Source organism: Elephas maximus, chromosome 3 (genome assembly GCF_024166365.1).
Source record: "Elephas maximus indicus isolate mEleMax1 chromosome 3, mEleMax1 primary haplotype, whole genome shotgun sequence".
Lineage (NCBI taxonomy): Eukaryota > Metazoa > Chordata > Mammalia > Proboscidea > Elephantidae > Elephas > Elephas maximus.
The window spans coordinates 210,546,997-210,571,651 of NC_064821.1; the positions used below are offsets into that span (position 1 = coordinate 210,546,997).

Consider the following 24,655-nt stretch of genomic DNA (forward strand, 5'->3'; position numbering starts at 1 on the left):
TGCCCCACGGAGTTTCCACGGAGCGCCAGATAGCACCTAATAACAGAAAAGCACATGCATGAAAACCTATCCAAAAATTCACAAAAGGTATCCTAGTAAATAAAGATTCAAAACTGTCATTTTAGTGTTTAAAAAGATGAAATTATGATTTTATAGGGAACAAAATGTATGTGAAAGTCCAATCAGTTCCCAGTTGGCAGAAACGCGATCACTTATTTAATGCGATGCTGCTATATTTAGCTTTAAAAGTGGCAAAACTTGTATCTATGAGGTTAGTAATGAATTTGTGAGTCCTCTCTCAAAGACTGGGAACAGCCAGTAATTAATAAAGACAAGTGTTCAGATTTATTTGGAAATTCACAGTTTCTAATGGCACTACAGCTTCGTAGTTACATATTGTTGAGCCTTCTTTCCACAACACTGGATGCTGCACACAGATGGTGTAACCTCCCACTCGACCTCTGTTCCAGACTGGGCCTCTTTCAAGAGGACTACAATCAAGCCCTCGTGCTCTGAATGGCTAACTGTGCAGACTGGAAAAAAATTAAATCTAAAACATACTGTTAACAGAACATAAAAGCAGCAACTTAAACAAACAAAAAGGCTTTAAATAAGTCACATTACAAACAATACCCCAAGAAAGGTTTTCGACAAGTTCATAAACAGTTATTACTAAAAGTGCTCAATAAGTTATAATTTAAGTCTTACAACACAAAACTGTCTCCCTTTCAAAAAGAAACATTCTACTTTCACTCACTGCTGCACAATCACACGCCAAGAAGTCATCTTATTCAGCCAATGACAATTTTTTAAAAGGAAAAAAAAAGACAAAATGCAGACAGACACACTGACATCACACATGTATACCTCTGCACATTTGTAGCCAATACAAAGCAAACATCATGGGATGATCCCTTTAGATTTGACCAATTAGACAAAGCCTGACAAACTCGCGAGCTGATTCTGTGCATATGTACATAGGCAGTGATTATACCATGAGACCTGGGTTCATCTGCCAAACTTTCAAACTTCGTATTTGTTGTATTAGAAAAAATGATCGGAAAGTTTGGAGGGTTAGTGTTTATTGTGAATTCTTAAAATGTAATAAAGCTAAAGAAAGCCTTCACAAGTGGCTAAATGTCTTTATAAGGTGAATTTATAAAAACTTTGCTTGCAAATACCAGTCGTTTGCAAGAAAACATCTTGTATGGTGATTTATTTTTTCTCATTAAGTTACTAAAGAAAAAGTAATCCAATCCAAATGAGTTAAATAAAAATACAGCATCACCATTTACCTAGAAAAATAAACTTAAAAATTCCAGCGAGTGTTCGTTGCCAGTGAGTTTGCTAAGCAGAGATCTAATTGCCAAGTCTTTCAGGATTTGTACACTGTCTGACCACATTGCTAAGCTTCAGGCACAGACCACCCTAAAGCCTTGTAGTGTTCGCAGCTTCCAAAATACTAACAAAGTTATAAAAGAAATCAAATGACAGAAAAGTCTCCCTCCTCTTCCAGTGGCATTATAAATAGACAAAAGGCACATAAATATGGGAAGGTGCAAGAAATAGGAACAAAGCTAAAGGAAGAGGCTTGGGCTTTCATTCCTATCCCAGCCAAGGAACTGGGCTCCCAAATTACTTCTGTTCCAGTAATTAATCCGTGAAAAAACATCTTTATAAAATGTCTACCATTGTCATTGTAGGAAGTGATCAGCCTTGTAAAACTGCAACTCATTACCCAAGATTGACGCAATCCCATCTAATTTTTAAAAAGGCAGAAACCCTAATTTCCGAATACTTTTTCCATTAATAGCTTCTCCCTCCCTCGACCCCTTCAAATACCACAGACGCCTCTTCAAAGAACAACAAAAAAGTCTCTGGTATGAAAAGCTCCGTTACTTTCAGATATGTCCCGAGACGGCCGTAACACCCAGTGTTCCCACGGTGAGCTCTTTGTTTCCTTTAATTATGTCGTGCAGGCTCGGCAGTGATCCTGACTTAGTCTGTATGAGAGTTTTGATCAATTTCCCTTGGTCTTGGACTTTAGATCGCCTTCGTTTTAACGCCCTCTTCTCAGTCTTTGTCTTTTGGGACTGTCCGTTGCACAGGCTTGTGCAAGCTGAAATGCCACAAAAATAAGACTCTTCCGATTGTGATGAAGTTTCTGAGCTTCCCTCAGAGGGGGGGCCCTTATAGGAAGAGTGATAAACCTCTCCCAGGTTAGAAAAATCTCTCTGGTTCGTAAAGGGCTTCCTTCCTTTTATGTCTCCATTGGGTATAGGGTGCAATGGATCTGCTGGCTTGATGGTCTCAATTTTTTCAGTTTTGTACTTGCAGCGTTTCTTCTGTAGCATATGTAAAAGAAAAGGTAGGAATCAGACCTCCAACAGTTATCTAATCAAACAGCCTAGAGACTGAACTAATGGTGGACAGTGCCATCTGCTGGTGAAAAGGAAAACAGCATGCGCATATACTGTTACGTTCTGTATAGATACCATCACTATCTTCCCATTTGGTGAATGCTACTACCCAAAACCCTTTAAATTATTTATATGCCATCTCTGAATACAGACTTCCAGGATGATGACTAACGTGTGAACACCTACTTATGCGCCAGATGTAATGCTCGTTATTGTCACGTGTATCTTACTAAGCCTGACAGGTGACTATTTTATCCCTGCTTCCTTTTTTTTTTTTTTTTCCTAGACAAGAAAGCCAAGGCTCAGAGCTCTGGTTATAAATAAGCAGCCAAACTGGGATTAAATCCTGGGCTATTTGGCAAAGCCATACAAGTTCCTTTATGTGGAGACAGTTAGCTCTAATCAAAAAGAATAATTTAATTTGAGGCAAAATGAAAGAGCAAAGACTTTGCAGCCTGAGCTTTGCCACCTATTTGACTATGAGTCATTTAAGGAAGACACGAACTCTCTGCGTTTCAGTTTTCTCATCTGAAAAATGGGGATAAAACCATCTTCAGGCAGTTGTGAGGATTACGGGAATGATGTGCGCACTGTGGCTGGCATGCATTAGGTAATAAATAATGGCTATCATCCAGGATTGGCCAGCTTTCTCTGTAGAGGGTCGGATAGTATTTAAGGCTTTGCAGTGGGTCACATGCTGTCTCTGTTGATTACCCTTCTTTGTTTTATTTTACAATACTTCAAAAATGTGGAAACCCTTCTTAGCTCCAAGGCTGTACAAAACAGGCCACAAGTCAGATTTGGCCTGTTGGTTGTAGTCTGCTGTAACGTTTATTTACACCATTACTATGACTGAAAATAAATGTAAGTTTAAGGACAACTTAGGGGTTATACTAAACCTTTCAACCTATTTCTTCATGTACTACCACAAAACAGAAAAATACACTTAAAACAAAATATTACCTTTTTTCCTGGAGAGAACTTGAGGGGTTCTACGATATACAAATCATTTGGGTTTACTATAAATAAGAAAAAACACAGATGTCAAATGGGAAGTAGATTATGCTATGATTAAACACTACAAAACAGAATATTATCCCTTAAGGATTACTTTCACAATAGGACCAATGAATTTATATGTATACCAGGATAACCATATTTATGCATTTTAAATTAGTAAGCCAAAATAAGCAGAGCAAGAAATGGTACCATTCTTATATTACACTTAATTGGTCATCTTCAAATTTCTCTGCTCCCTTGTTAAGCTTTTAACTAAGAGTTGGCTACCGGCCAACAGAATAGGCTCCTTCTTTGGGCCTAGCCCTGCCCTCTTACCTGACAACATTACTGAATAAGCTAACACCAAACCCACAGATCATCTGAATTATCTCCCCTAAAACAACAAACTGCACTGCATCACCAGTGAGGATTAACAATGTGCAGCGGGTGGCTGTGACCACGCACGGACGCCAGTTAGAGGAAACATACACAATACAAGATCCAAGACATGTTTTCCTGTTTCTTCATACGATCAAAACTATGAACTCCAAAATCTGAAAACCACTAGAACTTGCAATACACACGACCAACCAATAATGAGGAACACTTCGGCATAATGCATAAATTAGATCTGTTTTAGCTCTGCGTTTCTAAGATTTGATTATTTTAAGTGCTTTTATGACAACTCCTCCTTTACCGCTACAAGGACAAAATACAATCACATGTGAAAAAGTACTACTATGGGATTTACTAATACTACTACTCAGCCAACTATGCTTTTTTACATTATGTTCTAGATATTTGTTGAGAAAAATAATAAAATGTTAAAATATCCTAAAGTTCTAAACAGTCATTTCTAGCATATTATTAGAGATATATATTAAAAAAACAATCAAGTTGCTTTTTATAAAAACTGACTATGCCCACTTCTGAAGGTAGCTCCATAGTACCTGTCTCGGTTATCAGATTGACTATCTGCAGTATCACAGTGTTTGTGTTCAAGTTACCCTTATTTTAGTTAATAATGGCCCCAAGAGCGCATGAGCAGTGATGCTGGCAATTCCGATATGCCAAAGAGAAGCCATAAAGTGCTTCTTCCTTTAAATGAAAAGTGACTGACAGGTAGGTAACTTATATAGCATGGATACGCTGGACGGAGGGATGATTCACATCCCCGGGGGAAGGAGCGGAATGTTGTGAGATTTCATCATGTTACTCAGAACCGTGCGTAATTTAAAACTTATGAATTGTTTATTTCTAGAATTTTCCTAGATATTTTCAGACCATAGTTAGCCACAGCTAACTGAAATCGCAGATAATGAAACCATGGATAAGGGAGGACTACTATACATTAAGCTTATTATGTTTAAATACATAAATAAGCTTGAAAATATCTACAGGAAAAACAAGAGATCTATAAGATGTGTAAGGAGACCTGGTGGCCTAGTAGTTAAGTGCTGAAAGGTCACCAGTTTGACCCACCCAGTGACTCTGAGGAGAATGACTGGGTGGAGATTTGCTCCCATAAAGACTATAGCCAAGAAAACCCTATGGGGCAATTTTACTCTATCACCTGGGGTCACTTACGAGTCAGGATAGACTCAATAGCATCCAACAATAAAATGTTTAAAAAATGCAAAAAGAACCCCTAGAAATGGATAAATATAATAACTGAAATTAAAAACTCAACAGATGAATTTAATAGACACAGCTGAAGAATGTGTGACCCATAAGGCAGATCAGAAGAAGTCATCCAGAATGCAGCATAGAAAGGCAAAATGTGAAAAATATGGGAGCATTTAGGAGACAGGATAAAGAAGGACTAACACACATTTAATTAAACTGGAGAACCACAAAAAGAACGGGGTAGAGTTACTACGTGGGAAGAAATAATGGCTGAGCACTTTCCAGTAGGGGTTGTCCTCGACTTCCAACAGGGGTCTGTTCCAATGATTCTGTTTTAAGCAGAATTGGAATACTTTTTCTGTTTAGTTTTCAGTTATCAGTATCTTTATAAACCTGATCTTTATGTGTCTTTGGGGGCTTGCATGAGAATGAAGACATTAGCAAATCATGTGCTACAACACTGGATGTAGTACATATTTAAGTACATACTACTAACAATAAAATGTGCAAAAAAAAATGATGGTCGTAAGTGTAGTTCATTGTAACTAGAATACGTCGTAAATCAAGGACTACCTGTATTAATAAAATATATCAAACTAGAGAGTTGAAGAGCCCAAAAAAAGTCAAAACAAGATTAAAGAAAGAATATTTCAGGGTGAAGGAAAGTAATTACAAATGGTAGGTCTTAGAAATAGGGGCTGAAGCCCAAAGAAAGTCATAGATATGTGGGTCAATCCTAATTAATATTAATTGTAAAATAACAATGGTACTTCTTAATTATACCTTGTTGAGTTAAAGCTAAGCTGAAACAACAGGATTAAAACACACAACAACAATAACATACGAATCATGTTGGAGACAGTCAAATTATTTTAAGATCTTCATATTGTACAGGAAGAGGTAAAAGTATGATTAATTTCAGACTTTGATAGTATCTGTAATTTCTAGGGTAACCAGTAAAAGAGCAGAAACAGTGTACAGCTTCCAATCTAATGCCAGCAAAAGAGAATTACCCACTCCTCTCCCCACAAAAGTCCTACTGAGGGCAAGGAAGGGGAGAAAAAAAGGACAGATATCAGGCAAAAGATAAGCTATGCAAACACCTTTATGCTACTAAATTTTAACATTTAGATAAAATGGACAAATTCCTGGAAAATTTTAATTTAGAATTAAAAACAAACAAAAAAACCTGGTTCCTACAACCCAAATTAAGAGCCAAAAACTCTTCTAGGCTCACAGGACTTTACCGATTCAAAAAAAAAATAATTATGATCTTAAAACTTTTTCTGAGAACAGGAAAAAAAAAAAAAAAAGAGCATTCCCATCTAGTTTTACAAGCCTTACATACCAAAACCAAGTCTGATAATTAAAAAATTAGATGCCAATCTTATTTATGAATAGATGTAAAATTCTTAATTATTATCAAACAAAATTATGTAAAATAAAAAATACATATATATAAAATATACACATATGACCAATTTGTTCAAGAATGTAATATTGATCTAACTTTAGATAATTAATGAAATTCATTTCAGCAGATTAAAAAATAAACATCATCTTAAAAAGGCACAGAAAAAAATATTTGGCAAAATTAAGCACATGGGGAAGGGGAACTATTAGCAAACCAGGAACAGGGAGGAACCTTCCTAGATAAAGGGTATCTACAAAACACTTAATGGCAAATATAATACTCAACAGTGAAATGCTGAAAGCTTTTTCTTTCAGATTAGGAACAAGACAAAGGTGCCTGTCAACCACTTCTAAATTAACACTGCTGAAAATGCTAGCCATATTTGTTAGGGAAGCAAAAGAAATAAAAGTTATAAAGACTGGAAAGGAAGAAACAAAATTGTCTTTACGCTCAGGTGTGCACGCATTTACAGAAAAACCAAAATAACCTACCAATGAATTATTCAAGTAAAGCAAGGTTGTTGTATGTGAAATAAATATACAAAAACTGAGTATAATCCTACATACCAGCAACAAACACACACAGAAAAGATACCACTTACAATAGTATTAAAAATACAGATCCTAAGAATAAAGCTAACAAGAGGTGACCTCTTTGGAGAACACAGACTATGCTCTTTCCAAATTCATTTTAGAGTCAATGTAATCTCAAACAAAAGCCTAACGCTTTTCGGATGGAACACTTAGCAGATGGTTCTAAATTTACATGGAAATTTAAAGAGCCAATAATGGTCCCCAAACTTTTGAAGAACAATAACAACGTGGGAGCACTTGTTATATAGCAGATATCTAAGACTTACTTAGAAGTTATGCTTATTAACGCAATATGTTAGTGATACAGAGATCAACGGGTGTATCTATTTTTTGGAATTGATGGCAACAGGTTTGGTTATTGTATATCACTTATTAATACAACAGAGGTGGCACTGCACAGCCATGAGGGAAGGGCAGTCTTTTCAGTTATTTTCTGAGACAACTGAATACCGTATAAAATTTTATATTGTAACCTCTAACACCATACACACACAAAAAAAATGAATTCCAGGTGGCTAAAGATCTAAAAATGAAAGGCAAAAGAAGCATTTGAAATATAAAAGAATATATTTCATAAACTTGGAGTGGGAAATTCTGTTCAACAAAGAGATAAAAAGCTCAATTTGATCATATTAAAATTAAGAGCTTCTTCTCTTATTTGAAAAGACTCCGCCTAAACAGAAAAAATACCAACTGAGATGCTTCAACAGAGGCAGCACTGCAAGTGCTCACTCGTCCATGCCAAGAAATCTGGAAGACAGCTACCTGGCCAACCACCTGGAAGAGATCCATATTTATAACTATTCCCAAGAAAGGTGATCCAACCAAATGTGGAAATAATCGAACAATATCATTAATATCACATGCCACCAAAATTCTGCTGAAGGTCATTCAAAAGTGGCTGCAGCAGTAACTATATCGACAGGGAACTGCCAGAAATTCAAGCCAGATTTAGAAGAGGATGTGGAACCAGGGATATCATTGCTGATGTCAGATGGATCCCGGCTGAAAGCAGAGGATACCAGAAAGATGTTTACCTGTGTTTTACTGACTATGCTAAGGCATTCGACTGTGTGGATCATTTTAACAGTTTATGGATAACACTGAGGAGAACGGGAATCTTGGAACACTTAATTGTGCTCATAAGGAATATGTACGTGGATCAAGACACAGTTGTTTGACAGAACAAGGGGATACCGCATGGTTTAAAGTCAGGAAAGGTGTGCATCAGGGTTGTACCCTTTCACCATACCTATTCAATCCGTATGCTGAGCAAATCATCCGAGAAGCTGGACTATATGAAGAAGAACGGGCATCAGGATTGCAGGAAGACTCATCAACAACCTGTGTTATGCAGATGACACCACCTTGCTTGCTGAAAAGTGAAGAGGACTTAAAGTACTTACTGATGATGATCAAAGACCACAGCCTTCAGTATGGATTACACCTCAACATAAAGAAAACAAAAATCCTCACAACTGGACCAATGAGCAACATCATGATAAATGGAGAAAAGATTGAAATTGTCAAGGATTTCATTTTACTTGGATCCATGATCAACACCCATGGAAGTAGCAGTCAAGAAGTCAAAAGACACATTGCATTGGGCAAATCAGCTGTAAAAGGCCTCTTTAAAGTGTTGATAAGCAAAGATGTCACCTTGAGGACTAAGGTGTGCCCGACCCAAGCCATGGTGTTTTCAATTGCATCATATGCATGTGAAAGCTGGACAATGAATAAGGAAAACTGAAGAAGAACTGACACCTTTGAATTGTGGTGTTGGCGAAGAATCTTGAATACATCATGGACTGCCAAAAGAACTAACAATTCTGTCTTGGAAGAAGTGCAATCAGAATGCTCCTTAAAAGCAAGGATGGCGAGACTACATCTCGCATACTTTGGACATGTTGTCAGGAGGGATCAGTCCCTGGAGAGGCACATCACGCTTGGTAAAATAGAGGGTCAGCGAAAAAGAGGAAGACCCTCAACGAGTTAGAATGCTACAGTGGGTGCAACAACGGGCTTAAGCACAGCCACAATTTGGAGGATGGTACCGGACCAGGCAGTGTCTCGTTCTGTTGCGCGTGGGGTCGCTATGGGTTGGAACTGACTCCACGGCAGCTAACAATAACTACAAAGAGAATAAAAAGACATATCCCAGAGTGGAATAAGATATCTGCAACATGTTTAACCAACCAACAACTAGTACCCAAATCTTAAAGAGAACTATAAATAATTGGGAAAAAAAAAGTGAACCCAACAGAAGAATCAGCAAAAAAACCCAAAAAAGCGCAGGACAGTCAAACGACCAAAAGGCTTAAGATGCTCAATCTCATTAAGAATCAGGTACCTGCAAATTACATCTGCAAAGAGATTAAAAATGTTTTGTTAACCTGATAATTCCCCGCGTTGGGAAGAACGTACAGCAAAGGAAACCTGCAGGGCTGGCTGAAACATAAACGGACACAAGCACTTTGGAAAGCAATCTCAGAACCTGCAGATAAACATGGCCTGCACCCTAGCAGCGTTACATCTAGGTAACAGCGCTAGAGAAACAGACATGACCGTGCTCCAGTGTATAAACAGGGAATGTCTACACCACGGTCACCACGGTGATTTGTAATAGCCCCAGACTGTAAACAAGAGTAGAATGGATAAATATACTGTGATTTAGTCCATTATTGAAACACTATACAATATTAAAAATGAACTACAGCTATATGTAAAAATGAATCTGACAAATAAAATACTGAATGAAAAGAGACAAAAAGGAATATACATGGTAGGTTTCCATTTATCAAAAAGTTCAAACCTGGCAAAATTTAAATTATACGATTTAGGAATTTAAACATTTCAATCAAGAAGATGATTATAAGGGATACCACGAATGCTGACCATGTTCTATTTCTTGATCTGAGTGGCCATTACGCAGGTATTCACTTTATGATTACTTGAAAAGCTGTGCGTTTTGATTTTATTAACCTTTTAGTATTTCCCTTATATTTCACAATAAAAAACATTTTTAAGAGATCAAAACCATTTTGGCCTCCCTGCGAATCCCTGGGTAGAAATGGTTCATGTGCTCAGATGCTAACTAAAAATTGAGAGGCTCCAGTCCCCTGAGAGGAACCTTGGAAGAAAGGTCTGGTGATCTACTTCAGAAAATATCTGACACACACGGGGTCACCGTGAGTCCGGACTGACCTCAACGGCAACTGGGTACTAGTTCTGGTACACCTGGCCAAGCAACAAAAGTGTAGCAGATCAAAGCATAAACATGGGGAGGAGAGAGAGAAAGGCCACTAAGAGAAAAAAGCTTCGAATAAATTCAATAATTTACAACATCAATCATCTAAGTACCATTTAACAGGCAAAACGAAACCCTGGTGGTGTAGTGGTTAAGTGCAACGGCTGCTAACCAAAGGGTCGGCAGTTCGAATCTGCCAGGCGCTCCTTGGAAACTCTATGGGGCAGTTCTGCTCTGTCCTATAGGGTCGCTATGAGTTGGAATCGACTTGACGGCGCTGGGTTTGGGTTTTTTTTAAACAGGCAAGAGATTATGTAATCTGTCCAATCTGTATTAATACTGTCAACTTTGTGCAAGTACTAAATTTAGTATAAAAATAAGCCATGGTCCCTTCTCACAGAGCTTGGTGCTGCTGGGTGCTGTCCAGCTGACCCTGACTCACAGAGACCCCCAGGCAGAGCAGAACTGCCCCCCAGGGTCTTCTTGGCTGTGATCCTTACAATGCGGATCACCAGGTCTTTCTCCTGTGGGGCCGTAGAGCTCAGATGCAAAAACAAGGCCAGTACAGGATGGCTAAAATCAAGGCGGGCTCTGATACATGCCGTAAGAAACGGGTTAATGCAAACAGGAAAAGAAAGAAATGAATTAACTAGCAGCAGAATCAGGATTAAAACCAATCTCCTGCTGCCATGGATTGAATTGTGTCCCCCTCAAAATATCTGCCAACTTGGCTAGGTCATGATTCCCTTGCATGACTGTCTACCATTTTATCTTCTGATGTGACTTCCCACGTGTTGTAGGTCCTATCGCTGTGATGTAATGAGATAGATTAGCCGCAATTATACTGATGAGGTCTACAAGATTAGGCAGTATCTTGGGCCAATCTCTTTTGAGATGTAAGGGAGAGAAGCGAGTAGGGAGGCACAGGGACCTCATACCACCAAGCAGCACTGGGAGTAGAGTGCATCCTTTGGACCTGAGATTCCTGTGCTGAGATGCACCCAGGCCGAGAGAAGACTGATGCATCACAAGGACGTTCCTTCAGAGCCGACAGAGAGAGAAAGCCTTCCCCTGGAGCCAGTGACCTGAATTCAGACTTCTAGCCTACTGGCTGTGAAAGAACAAACAACTCTTTGTTGAAGCCATCCACTTGTGGTATTTCTGTTATGGCGGCACTGGATGACTAAGACACCTGCCTAGTGCACTTAAGTTTCTCTACTTGTAAAGATGAACTAAGATGACCTAGCTCTTTTAAAATACAAGTACATCTACCATCAGATGCATTTGCCCTTGAAGGGTTAGATAAAGAAAATAGTAAAACAGCCAGGATTTCAGTTAATTTAAAATCAGACTAAAAATGCTGAGCGAGATAAGCATCTCTAACATATTCCTTAATTGCACATATACAGCTGAAATCAGGAATGCATGCATATCCACCATAATGGCTAAAGGACCAACAATACTAAATGCTAATCAGGACGTGGAGCACACGGAACCTTCAAACGCGGCTGATGGGAATATAACTTCATATTACAATCTGGAAAACCGTGTGGCAATATCTAAAGTTGAAATACACACATACTTTATGGTCCAGCAATCCCATTTCTGGGCATATACCCAACAGAAATGCGTACATGTGTTCACTGCAACTGAAAATGGCCTAACTGGAAATAATCCAAAAGTGAATAATAGGTAGTATCTTTATTATAATGGCATACTATACAGGAATGAAAATAAATAAACCAGAATTATACTTAATGGCATAGTGAATCTCACGATCAATAGTTAGAAATCAAAATAGTGGCTACTCTGGGAGGAGGGGATGGGTAGTAACTTAAAGAACACAAGAAGCTTATGGGGTGCTGGATAATGGTCTGGGTGTTGGTTATACAAGTTTGCTCAGTTTGTGAAAATTCAGTGAACTTTAAATATGGTAATTACACTTTCTTGAATGTATGTTATACTTCAGTTACAAATTTCACTTATAAAAAGGGACAGCAATCAAAACGAACAAAAGCAGCAAGGAGGGATAGCTTTATAAGCCCTGAGTAAACACACACATAAGGGTTAAGTCTGCGATATCAGGAAATCACCGAAGCTCAGCAATGATCTAACAGAATGAAACGTGCTGCTCAGTTACTAAAAAGGGAGGAAAGCCAACGATTATTGAGAAAGCACTCCTAAATGAAATATGTAATTCGTTTGATTATTTAATATTGCTATGAAGGCAAATTGTTATGTTTCTTAATAAGCACGATTTATAAAGGTACTGAAATAGGAGAAGAGCTGCTCAACACACATCCATCCATTTAAACTTAAATAATTACTGTTAGTCAAGGGAACGTAAGTATGGGCTCTAAGGCTACCAAAAAAGAGGAGGAGATTTTTGTTCAGAAAGTGCCCCACAGTCCTGAACTGGAGACAAAAAGAGTCCTACCTTCATAGGAAGAGGAGGCAGATAAGCACAGGAGCTATGGGAGCACACTCAGGTTTTCCATATCTGTTGAACTTTCTCAAACATCCCTTTCTAAAAAGAAATACTTCTAAACAGGAGCATGTGCAAAGAAAGCTACTCATGGCTAATTACATTAATGAAACCCCTTCCCGCCCTCTGAACTTTTAGGAACAAAGACAGATATAAAATGTGAAAATGATAAAGTGGTTTTGAAATAGCATAAACAGAAATGTTACTTATGTCCATTATTATGGAGCAGACGGTCTTGAACTCAACACTGATGCTATACTTAAGCCAGAAGAAAGCTAAATTCAGGTTGACTATATTACATATCCATAAAATCTACCTTCTTTGCCAGTTAACTGTAGAGACTTGGATCTAATGAGTGGGAATGAAGTTCTTCTTTTCAAATTCATATCATCATAGGAAGAGAAACACCTAGAACATTAAGAAAAATCAACATTGGACACAATGAGTAAACTACATAAAATTTACTCTGTAGTTCAGGGTGGATGGAGGCGATTGAGAACTGTAGACACCATAAAGGCCCAATCTCTTAGCTGACACTCCAGCTACAGCTAATACATGTAAGAAAGCATTTAAGAATCAGTCTCTAAACAGTACTGTTAAAATACGTACTCCCCTCCTCTAAATCCCACATCTCAGCATCTTAACCAAAACATTTCAAGGGTTTTCATGCCCTTACTATTATTAGTGTTTTCACTACCACAGTCTACAGAACCACCCAGGCACTCTTTCACTGGCCCCAAGGAGGTTTTTAATATTTCTAACATTTTGATTTCAAGATAATTATGGGGAAAGGAATTACCTCAGTATCGCTTTATTTGCTCAAAATTTCTCTAAAATATAAAAAGCACAGTAAAAACAGAAAATTGTGAAATACAACGCTGGTTACCTTTTAGGGCTCGGGTACGGATTATTTTTTGGAGGTTTGCAAATGTAATCTCCATCACATTGAGAAGGGCTTCGACAACGCTGCATACACAGCATCAGTCCCAAGACAACACAGAGAACCAAAGACATGACAAGATAGCTTTGGCGGTCTGAGACCTGGGGTTGGGAACAAATACAGGGGGATCTAACAGACGAAGGACAAATCATTTTAAACATTTTTTTTCAATGTACTTCAAAACCGTAAATGCAGGGCATACTCTTTGAAAATGTACTATTAAAGCAAAGTGCTTTTCTTTTCTTCCTTCAGTTTTTATTTTGAAGAATTTCAAACCCATGAAAAAGTTCTAAAACTGGTACAGTGAACATATTCGTGTTTTTCACGTAGATAAACCAATTGTTAACATTTAGTCACATCTGCTTTGTCTTTCCTGTCTCCTCGTCAAGGAAAAAAACCCCTGTTCTCAACTCAGTTGTTCCTACCTTTCAAAACCGCACTACCGCTCACCCAGTTATTTAAGCCAACCCCTGGGAGTCACCCTTAATTCCTCATCCCCATACACTCGCTCTATCAGCAAGGTTTGTCTTTCTACCTCTTAAATACCTCCCAGAAACTTCACACCCTTCCTCACTGCTAGTCTAAGCCAACATCACCTCATCCAGGCTGCTGCAACTGCCTCCTAATTGGCTTCCTCCCTGCTTCATTCTCGGTCTTCCTCAACTGCCCATCCTCCACAGAGCAGCAAGAGGGGAGTTTCTCAAAGCTTTTCAGTGTCAATGAGATAATTTGTATCACTTCTTAACTTAATATCCTCCAATGACTTCAATAAAATTCAAACTCTCAATTACTTACAAAGCCCTACACTTCTGGGTTCCCACCAATGTGCCTAAACTCAATGCCCACGCTCACTTCTTTCATTTACTCTGCGCCAGTCACACTGGCTTCTTTCTGCTCTCAAACACATCACACTACTTCTCTTCTCTGGCTCTCTGCTCTCTTACAAGTTTGCTATCACCTCAGGCTGTGTGTCTGCTAACTCCTCTTGAGCACTCAGGTCTAGTACCACCTCCTCAGATAAGCCTTCTAGATCACCCTGGCTAAGGCAGCTTCTCTTATCTCACACACGCACAAGCACACGCACACACACACACTTCATCCTCTACCCCATGGGCCTTCACTGCACTTACCACTAGGAAAAATTACCACCGTTTATATACTTACCTTATATATTCTCTCCCTCCCCCAGAGTGTCAACTCTGTGAAGCCAGGGACTATTCACTGCTCTTTTCCCTACGTATGACTCTATAGCTAATGCCTCACATATATTGGCTGGTCAATAAACATTTGTTAAATCAATGAATTTTTTTGCTTTGTTAAGCAGCTTAATGGGAAGCCTTTTGGAACTGACAATGAAATATTTATTGCTACTCTCAATGGTTTGCAAAAAGCCCACTGGAACAGCTTTATACCCGTACTTTGGTAAGACCTAATTTATGAGCTCTGGTGGCGCAGTGGTTAAGAGCTCGGCTGCTAACCAAGAGGTATGCAGCTCGAATCTACCAGCTGCTCCTTGTAAACCCTTTGGCGCAGTTCTACTCTGTCCTATATGGTTGCTATGAGTCGTAATCAACTCGATGGCATTGGGTTTGGTTTGGTTTTTTAATTTATGAATGCCGTATAACATTACAATAATATATATATTTCCAAAACTTAGAAATGCTACATTCAGATGTTCTGAAGTTCTCGATAATGAGACTTTTGTTTGGTTAAAGTTCGTTACCATGTTCTTAACAAGCCTGCATTTATGACAATCTCCATCCTTGCTCTGTGTCTTGCAATATTAATAATGACAATTACCTCACGTTTTAACCCTGCTACAGTTGTTGACAAGTTTGAAACAAGCTGTGTCATGTTGGCCAGCTGTGCCTGTAGCTGATGGATGGCTTCAGTTTGCCGCTGATCCTGTCAGAAAGGGATAAGTATTATTTTTCTTTGTGTTGTGTGTGCATGCATACATTTACAACTACATCGTGAATTCTAGTAAAATAATCTGGAAAAAAACATGTTACCATTGAAGTTCCTAAAAGAGATTTACTAACAGGGAACTCTTAATAAATAAATATAGTGAATTCTGACCAGAAATTAAAACACACAGAGACAACTTCAAGAACCTGGGGCTGGGTTCAAACTACTCTCTTCAATTTTTGCCATTCACTGTTAACATGCAGAATTATATAATGGGAGTTAATGAACTACTTCTGAAGTCAATATGGGCTCTACGTGTATAAATCAGGATATGACCACCTGTACGTAACACAGTCACCTCAGCAAATTAGTGTTTTTAAAGCAAAGCATTCTGCACAAAGATATGTTGACATTTTTCTGCAGAATGTTTCTGGATATAAAGTAGGCTCAGTACCAAGGAAGTCTTAAAAGTTCTATCTGGTAGCATGTTATGATGGAACTCAGTGTGTTACATACATAGGCAAACACCTACAACTGGCCATCTATTCAATCCTAGACTATCACCAATGAAAAGATATCCATTAAAAATATCTTTCTAAAGGGCATTTATGAAAAACCCACAGCTAACATCCTATAGGGTCACTATGAGTTGGAATCGACTTGACGGCAATGGGTTTGATTTTTTTTTTTTGGTAACATCACTTTGTGGAGAAGGACTGAGAGCTTTTCCCTTAAGATCAGGAAAAAGGAAGTAGAGCCAAGACGGCAGCTTAGACACACACACCACAACGTCGCCCTGCACCAAAGACTGAAAACAAACAAGCAAAAATGAAGCAGGTAACAATCCAGGAAGCCCGAACATAAAAAAAAAAAAAAAGGTCTAAGGACTGAACCGAATACCAAGTGGAAAGTAGGGAAAGTAGCAAAAAAGGAGTTAACGTCCAACGGTGGAGCTCAGCCAGCTTTCCCAGCCCACTGCAGCTAATTTAGGACAAAGCCAACAGTGGCCTTGGGTGAAGAAAACAGCAAGGCAGCTTTATGACTTTCCCAAAAGGTACAGAGAACCTCTATAGACATGAGGAAAATGAGACAGGGAGGGTGCCAGGTCCAAACTGGAGATACTAAGCAGCAGCAGCCCTTGACCTTAGAGGGTGAGTGCACACATGAGGCAGTGGGCTTGCGGAGTGTCGGCGGAAGCTCTCCCATCCAACTGGTCCCCAGGTGGCGCCCGTCCTCACACTTGAGAGAGGACAGGTCCCATTCGCTGGCTGCAGTGGACGCAAAGTGCCCTGGCACCCATGTACCCTAGCTGGAGGAACATGCTCTCCACACGCCATCCTCCTGATCCAAGGTGGCCAAGGGCCCCCTACCCTAACAGCCTTGCCCAGCTGGGGGACCCTAACATGAGCCTATCCTCTTCCCTCCACCCCACCAAGCCTCATCCACTACAACCCCTTGCCCACCTGATGAGCGAGACTAGGTGCACCCCTGTGCATGTGCCCGCCTACCACCTACTCCATCCCCAAGGGCCTGGTGGAGGGCAGCAACAGCAGGATAGTGAGAAAGCTTGCCCACCACTCCCTCCTCCTTCCCCCCATCTAGCATGACGCAGCACTTCTGAGTGCATCCGCCAGGCATGACTCCATCCCTCACAACCCGCCCAGCATGGGATAGAAGAGCCATGGCTGTGCGTGCATCCCCTCATAACCCCTTCCTCCCTCCCCCCATTCAGCACGAGGCAGCATTTCTGTACATATCCACCAGGCCCAACCCTCTCCCTTAACAGCTAGGGGCAGAGGAACTTTGACTGTGGGCACATTCCACCACAGCTCCTTCCTCCCCTTGCCTGACTTGAGGAAGCACCTCTGTGAGCATTCCCCCTCCCTCCACCTGACATGAGGCGTTAGCATTGTGCTGGCATTCACAAGCGACTCCACCCCTTGTCCCACCCAGTGAGAGGCAGAGGAGCTACCACTACATGCACTCCCCCAAGACCCTTTCCTCCTTCCTCTTGCCCAGTCAGGGCAGAAAAATAGTCATTGAGAACGTACCTTCCTCTCCCCACCAACAGACATCTGCAGTGAAACTGAGCCAACATCCACCTGCTGCCCTTCCTCCCTCCCCTGCCCAGGAGGAGGTGGAGGTAAAGTAACTGTGTGAACATCCTCCGCCACCCCACCTCTACCACTCACCCCCTTCTACCACTTGCAACAGCAAGGAGAGGGGTACAACCCAACTCGCTTACCACTCCCTCACACTGGCTGCTCCAGCTGCACGGACAGCATCATTCTCTGCTCCTGAGCCACTGAACCAGATGGAGGCCAAAGCCCAACCAACCCACCTTCAGCTGCCCTGCAAGATCAGTAAACAGATCAGAGCTCTCACACCTATCCGCCACTCCATGTGCCCGAAGACAGGTAGGGAGGGCTCTAGTACAGCCAGACCAGCAACCAGAGCATCACTCTAGCCACACCTGCCAGAAATCCCCAAAACAAAACAAAAAAGGACCCAGCAAACAATTATACAAATAAAAAATAAATACAATAACCTCTTAATGTCCTGGAGACAACAGACATTAGCAAACCATCTAAATAAGCAGGGCAAGATGGCCCCAGCAAATGACCACAATAAAGAACTAAAAAGCTTCCCTGAGGGAGAAAAGGTAATGGAGTTTCCCGATAAGGAATTTAAAAGGCTTATGTATAGGGTCCTCAAAGGAATCAAGGAAAACACAGACAGAACCATAGATAACACAGACAAAGCCAAGAAATGCACAGACAAAACACTAGAAGAATTGAGGAAAACTATATGAGAATGAAATGACAAAAGAGATAGACAATTGAAAATGATACAGAAGCAGCAATTAGAAATCCACAGGCTTAACAATAAAATTGCAGAAACTGGCAACTCAATGGATAGTCATAGGAGTAGAATTGAAACCATGGAAGACAGCTTCAGCAGACTAGAACACCAATCCCTTGACACTAACCTGTTTGAGGAATAAAAAAAAAAAAAAAAAAAAAGAATGAAGAAAGCCTAAGAGTTATATGGAAAGCCTAAGAGTTATGTGGGACACCATTAAGAGGAATAACTTACATGTGATCAGAATCTCAGAAGAGGAGAAGCCAACAAAAAAGCACAGAGAGAATTGTTGCAGATGTGTTTACAGAAAACTTCCCTAATATGAAAGATGAGGAGATAACCATACAAGAAGCACAATGAACCCCATATGGAATATATTCCAAGAGAACACCGAGACACATCATAATCAAAATGATCTAAAACCAAAGACAAAGAATCCTGAAAGCAGCTTGGGAAAAACAAAAGATCACCTACAAAGGGGCATCGATAAGACTAAATTATGATTACTTGGCAGAAACCATGCAAGCAAGAAGGCAATAGGATAATATATATGAAACCCTGAAAGAAAAAAACTGCCAACCAAGAATTCTATATCCAGCAAAATTATCCCTCAAATATGATGGTGAAATTAGGACATTTCCAGATAAACAGAAATTAAAGGAATTTGTAAAAAACAGACCGACTTTACAAGAAATATTACAGTCATTCAAACAGAAAACTAATAAAACACCAGACAACAAGTTGAGATTAAAACACATGACAACAACAGACAGGTATCAACCCAAAGAGCTCTCAAAAATGAAGCTTAAAGATGGAAAACAGGGAAGCAGAGACATTAATCTGTAACTGATGACCACTTTAAAACATAAACGGTATAATATAAAAGTATAGGTTTAGAACTTCCATATGGAGAGAAAATGAAGGCAATATCAAGAAATAAATTACTGCTTTAAACTTTGGAAGATAAAGGTACATTTCAGGGTAACCACAAAGAAAGTCAACAAACCTACTCATCAAAATATAAAAGAAGAAAATCATAAAGATTCAGCTCACACAAAACCAAAAATGACATAAACCCAAAACCAAACCCATTGCCGTTGAGTCGATTCCGACTCATAGTGACCCTGTAGGACAGAGTAGAACTGCCCCATAGAGTTTCCAAGGAGTGCCTGGTGGATTTGAACTGCTGACCTTTTGGTGAGCGGCCGTAGCACTCAGCCACTATGCCACCAGCGTTTCCAAAAATGACACAGGAAATGAAAAGACAAGCCACAACTGAAAGAACGAACAAAAAAAAACTCAGCACAGAAAATTAATTGGAACGAAGAAAGTCAGCACCACAAAAAAAAAAAAAAAACAGAACAAAACAAAAATCATAAGAAAACGACAGCAATAAACTCATATCTATTGATAATCACAAGTCATGTAAATGGCCTAAATTCAGCAGTAAAGAGACGGAGAGTGGCAGAATAAGTTAAAAAACACAACCCATCAATATGCTGTCTGCAAGGGACACACCTTAGACACAAAGATATAAATAAACTAAAACTTAAAGGATGGAAAAAGATATACCAAGGATATAATGACCAAAAAAAGAGGAGTGGCGATATTAATCTCTGATAAAATAGATTTAAAGCAAAATCCACTACAAAAGACAAGTAAGGACATTATATGATGATTAAGGGGTCAATCCACCAAGAGGATATAACATAATAAATACACATGCACCCAACCACAGCACTCCAAAATACATAAAACAAACTCTAACAGCACTGAAAAGAAAAAGAGAATTCCACAATAGTACTAGGAGACTTTTTAACACACCACTCTCACTGAAGAACAGAACAACTAGAAATAAACTCAACAAAGTCACAGAAGATCTAAACAACACAATCAACCAACTTGACATATACAGAGCACTTCACTCAACAGCGCCAAAGTACACATTCTTCTTCAGTGCTCATGGATCATTCTCCAGAACAGACCACATTTTAGGTCACAAAGCAAGTCTCAACAAATTCAAAAACGCTCAAATAATACAAAGCATTTTCTCTGACCACAATGCTATAGAAGCAGAAATCAATAACAGGAAGAGCAAGGAAAAAAATCTATAAATGGGAACTAAATAACTGGGTAATAGATGAAATTAAAAAATTCCCAGAATCAAATGACAACAAAAACACAACATACCAAAACCTTTGGGACACAGCAAAAGCAGTGCTCAGAGGTCAATTTATAGCAATATATGCACACATCAAAAAAAACAAAAAACAACAAAACCCGCTGCTGTCGAGTCAATTCCGACTCATACTGACCCTATAGGACAGAGTAGAGCTGCCCCACAGAGTTTCCAAGGAGTGCCTGGCAGATTCAAATGGCTGACCTTTTGGTTAGCAGCCGGAGCACTTAACATCTATGCCACCAGGTTTCCCACATCAAAAAAGGACAAAAATCAAAACATTAACTCTACAACTCAAACAATTAGAAACACATGTGAGGGACATGCTTCTTAGATCAATCAAGTATACTAGATCAAATGGGCAACACCTGCCCAGGAACAAAGACGAGAAGGCAGGAAGAGGCAGGAAAACTGGACGAATGGACATGGTGAACCCGTGATGGAAAAGGAAAGGAGGAGAATGCTGACACAATGAGGAACTGCAGACAATGCCATGAAACAATTTGTGTATAAATTTATGAGTGAGAAAACTAATTTGCTCTGTAAACTTTTGCCTGAATCACAAAAACAAAAAAACCCCAAGATTTCTCTACCACACACACACACACACACAAAAAGAACAGGAACAAGACTAAGATGCCCGTTCCTAATATTATACAGGAAGTTTTAGCTAAAGCAATTAGGCTAAACAGATTTTTAAAAAAGGTATACAATTTGGGAAAAAGCAAAACTATCCCTTTTTACATATGACATGATGCTATATATACAGAAGACCCCAAGGAATCCACAAGAAAGCAATTGAAGTTAATAAATGAACTCAGTAAAGTGGCTGGTTAATAAATGTTACTGGGACAACTGGATTTCCACAATCAAAAGAATAAACCTGTTCCCATACCTCACACACAATGAGCACTTGAAAAAGGAAATTAAGGGAACAATTCCTTACAATAGCAGCTGAAAGAATAAAATACCTGGGAATAAATTTAACCAGGAAAGTGAAAGACTTGTATACTGAAAACTACAAAACATTATTGAAAAAGAAGAGCTAAATAAATGGAATGACATTTGTCCTCATGGATCAGAAGACTTAATATTGTTAATATGCCAACACTAACATCTTAAATTCAATGCAACACTCATCAAAATTCCAACAGCCTTCTTTGCAGTAAAGGAAAAGCTCAATCTCAAAGTGACATGGAACCTCAAGGGGGCCTGAACAGCCAAAGTAATCTAGAAAAAGGACAACAAAATGGGAGGACTCACACTTCCCAATCTGAAAACATATTATAAAGCTATGGTAATTAAAACAGTCTGGTACTACTATAATGATATATAGACCAATGGAATAAAGTTGAGTCAGCTGATTTTCAGCAAGGTTGCTAAGTCCACCCAATGGGGAAAGAATACTCTCTTTAATACATGATGCTGGGGACAAGACAACTGGATTTCCACAATCAAAAGAATAAACCTATACCCATGCCTCCCACTATATATGAAACTAGCTCAAAATGGACCAAAGATCTAAATTTAAGAACTAAAACCATAAAACTCTTAGAATAAAACACAGAAGTAATGTTTCAGGACCTTTTCTTAACAATGGATTCTTATATACGGCACCAACAGACAAATGGGACTTCACCAAAATTAAAAACTTTTGTTTCTCAAAGGGCTTTATCAACAAAGTGAAGAGACAACCTACAGATTGGGAGAAAATCTGGGGGACTCATATATCCAAGAAGGGTTTAATGTTCTGAATAAAGAACTCCTACAACTTACCAACAACAACAAAAACCAACCCAATCAAAAAATGGGCAAAGAGCTTGAAGACAGAGTTCACCAAAGAAGAAATACAGCCAACAAGCACATGAAAAGATGCTCAATTTCATTCTGCATTAGGGAAATGCAATCCAAGACCACAATGAGATATCACTTCACACCGACTAAGATGGCTATGATTAAAGAAATGAAAACCAACAGATGTTGGCAAGGATGTGGAGAAACTGGAACCTTTATCCGTCGCTGGTGGGACTATGAAATGGTACAGCTGTTGCAGTCTGGTGGTTCCTCAAAAAGTTAAACATAAAATTACCATATGATAAAGCAATTCCACTCCTAGGTTTATAACCAAAAGAAGTGAAAGCAGGAATGGAAACAGATACTTGTACTTCGAATGTTCGTTACAGCATTATTCACAATAGCCAAGACAATTCAGTTTTCTCTTTTATGCACTGTACTCTGACATCTTTGCCCAGCCCAAAGTCACAAAGATTTTTTTCTAGAAGTTTTATACTTTTAGTTTTACATTTAGATTTATGATCCACTTGAGTTGATTTTTGTATATGTTTTAAGGCATGGACCAAAATTCTTCTTTTTTTTTTTTTCTGCATATGGACATCCATTTATCCCAGCACTATTCATTGAAAAGAGATGCTTGAAATTACCTGCAATCACAGCTATGGTAACTGAAATATGGCTACTTCACAACTACTTGGTAAAAAAGAGAAAGCTGCATAAGGCTCGGTATCGATAGGAACATGGAGATACAGGAACCCTAATGCACTGAGCAACTTCTGCAGATGGCAACAATTAAGTATATGCACATTTTATGACCTAGTAATTCTGGTCCTGGAAATACACCCCAAAGTTCTCAGACAGCTTCAGAGCAAGACAACAAGGATCTTCACTGCAATATTAGTAGTAGTAGCAGAGTTGGAGAAAACTTGGATATCCACTATGAATGGAAGAGTAAAAATGTATAAGAACCTAGAAAAAAGGTAGAGAACAGGATTTATGTCCAATAGCATTACATAAATTACAAATACACATACATGATTCCAGGGCTGGAGCAAGTAAAGTACAAGTAAGCCTGGAACATGCTGTGCCAGAAAGTAAACAACACTAAAACAATGATGGGGACATGTCAAAGGACAGAGAAGTCAGCTTGAAGGGACTCCCAATGGCCAAGTCTGGGTTAATCTCAGCAACAACATAATGATAATAATGAATTTATAACCCACAGAATAATAACCCATCAGTCCATACTGATAAAATAATTGAATAAATACATAAGTGGGGGTAAGGGATAGATCTTTTTTACAGAGTTTCAATTAATAAATGTAGAAAGAATGAGAAAAGCAAAAAAATCACCATTTGGCAAATACTGCAGAAATAACTGTTTCAGGCAAGAATCATACACAGATGCTAAAACAGTTTGTGAGAATACATAATACTTAAACAAAAAACAACAACAACAACAAAACACCATTGCTGCTGAGTCAATTCAAACTCATAGTGACCCTACAGGACAGTACAGAACTTCCCTACAGGGTTTCCAAGGAGCAGCTGGTGAATTCGAACTGCTAACCTTTTGGTTAGCAGTTGAGTTGTAAACCATTGTGCCACCAGGCCTCCAAAATATATACTTATTACAAGGGAAAAGATAATTTCAGATTGTAGAAACTTAGCAGACATCACTTTAATCAAGTGATCAAAGTTAACAGCACCAATAACAGTACAAACTGACTTCACAGGCCTCCTGGTGTGATGCACGGAAAGGAATACAGCATCATTTCTGTGGCATGCTTGCCAAATATGTCTAACATGAATTCAGTTACAAAGAAACAACAGACAAACCCAAATTGAGTAGCATTCTATAACTGTCAGGGTCATAAAACACAAAGAAAAACTAAGGAACTGTTCTACATTAAAAGAAGACAGGACATCTAAATGCAATGTATGATTCTGGATTGGATCCTGTACTGGAAAAAAGACAAATGTATCGTTTCATTGTTACTGTCCTGATTTTGATAATTATACTGCTGTTAGATCAACTGCTAACATGGGGAATTTTGGTAAAATTTACATGGGAATTCTTTGTCCTACTTACTAAATTTTTTCAAAGTCTACAATTATCTCAAAATTAAAAGCTAAAAATACAATGAGCTACCATCTCACCCCAACAAGGCTAGCATTAATCCAAAAA

At 39.0% G+C, this 24,655-nt stretch overlaps 1 protein-coding gene across 2 annotated transcripts in view; it reads right to left on the bottom strand.

Annotated features, from left to right (window-relative positions):
• Positions 1–311: 311 nt before the first annotated feature.
• The window catches only part of SUCO (SUN domain containing ossification factor), a 137,389-nt gene continuing 113,045 nt past the window's right edge, over positions 312–24,655 (bottom strand). Inside the window, exons 13-17 of one of the 2 annotated variants that reach the window (XM_049881201.1) lie at positions 15,525–15,629; positions 13,671–13,825; positions 13,101–13,192; positions 3,384–3,439; positions 312–2,345 (exon numbers count right to left, since the gene is read on the bottom strand). In XM_049881201.1, coding sequence (XP_049737158.1) covers positions 1,902–2,345; positions 3,384–3,439; positions 13,101–13,192; positions 13,671–13,825; positions 15,525–15,629 — 852 coding nt within the window. In that variant the 3' untranslated portion in view covers positions 312–1,901. Of the gene's footprint in view, positions 2,346–3,383; positions 3,440–13,100; positions 13,193–13,670; positions 13,826–15,524; positions 15,630–24,655 lie in introns of those variants that run through there. The other variant, XM_049881200.1, reaches the window with a different exon arrangement.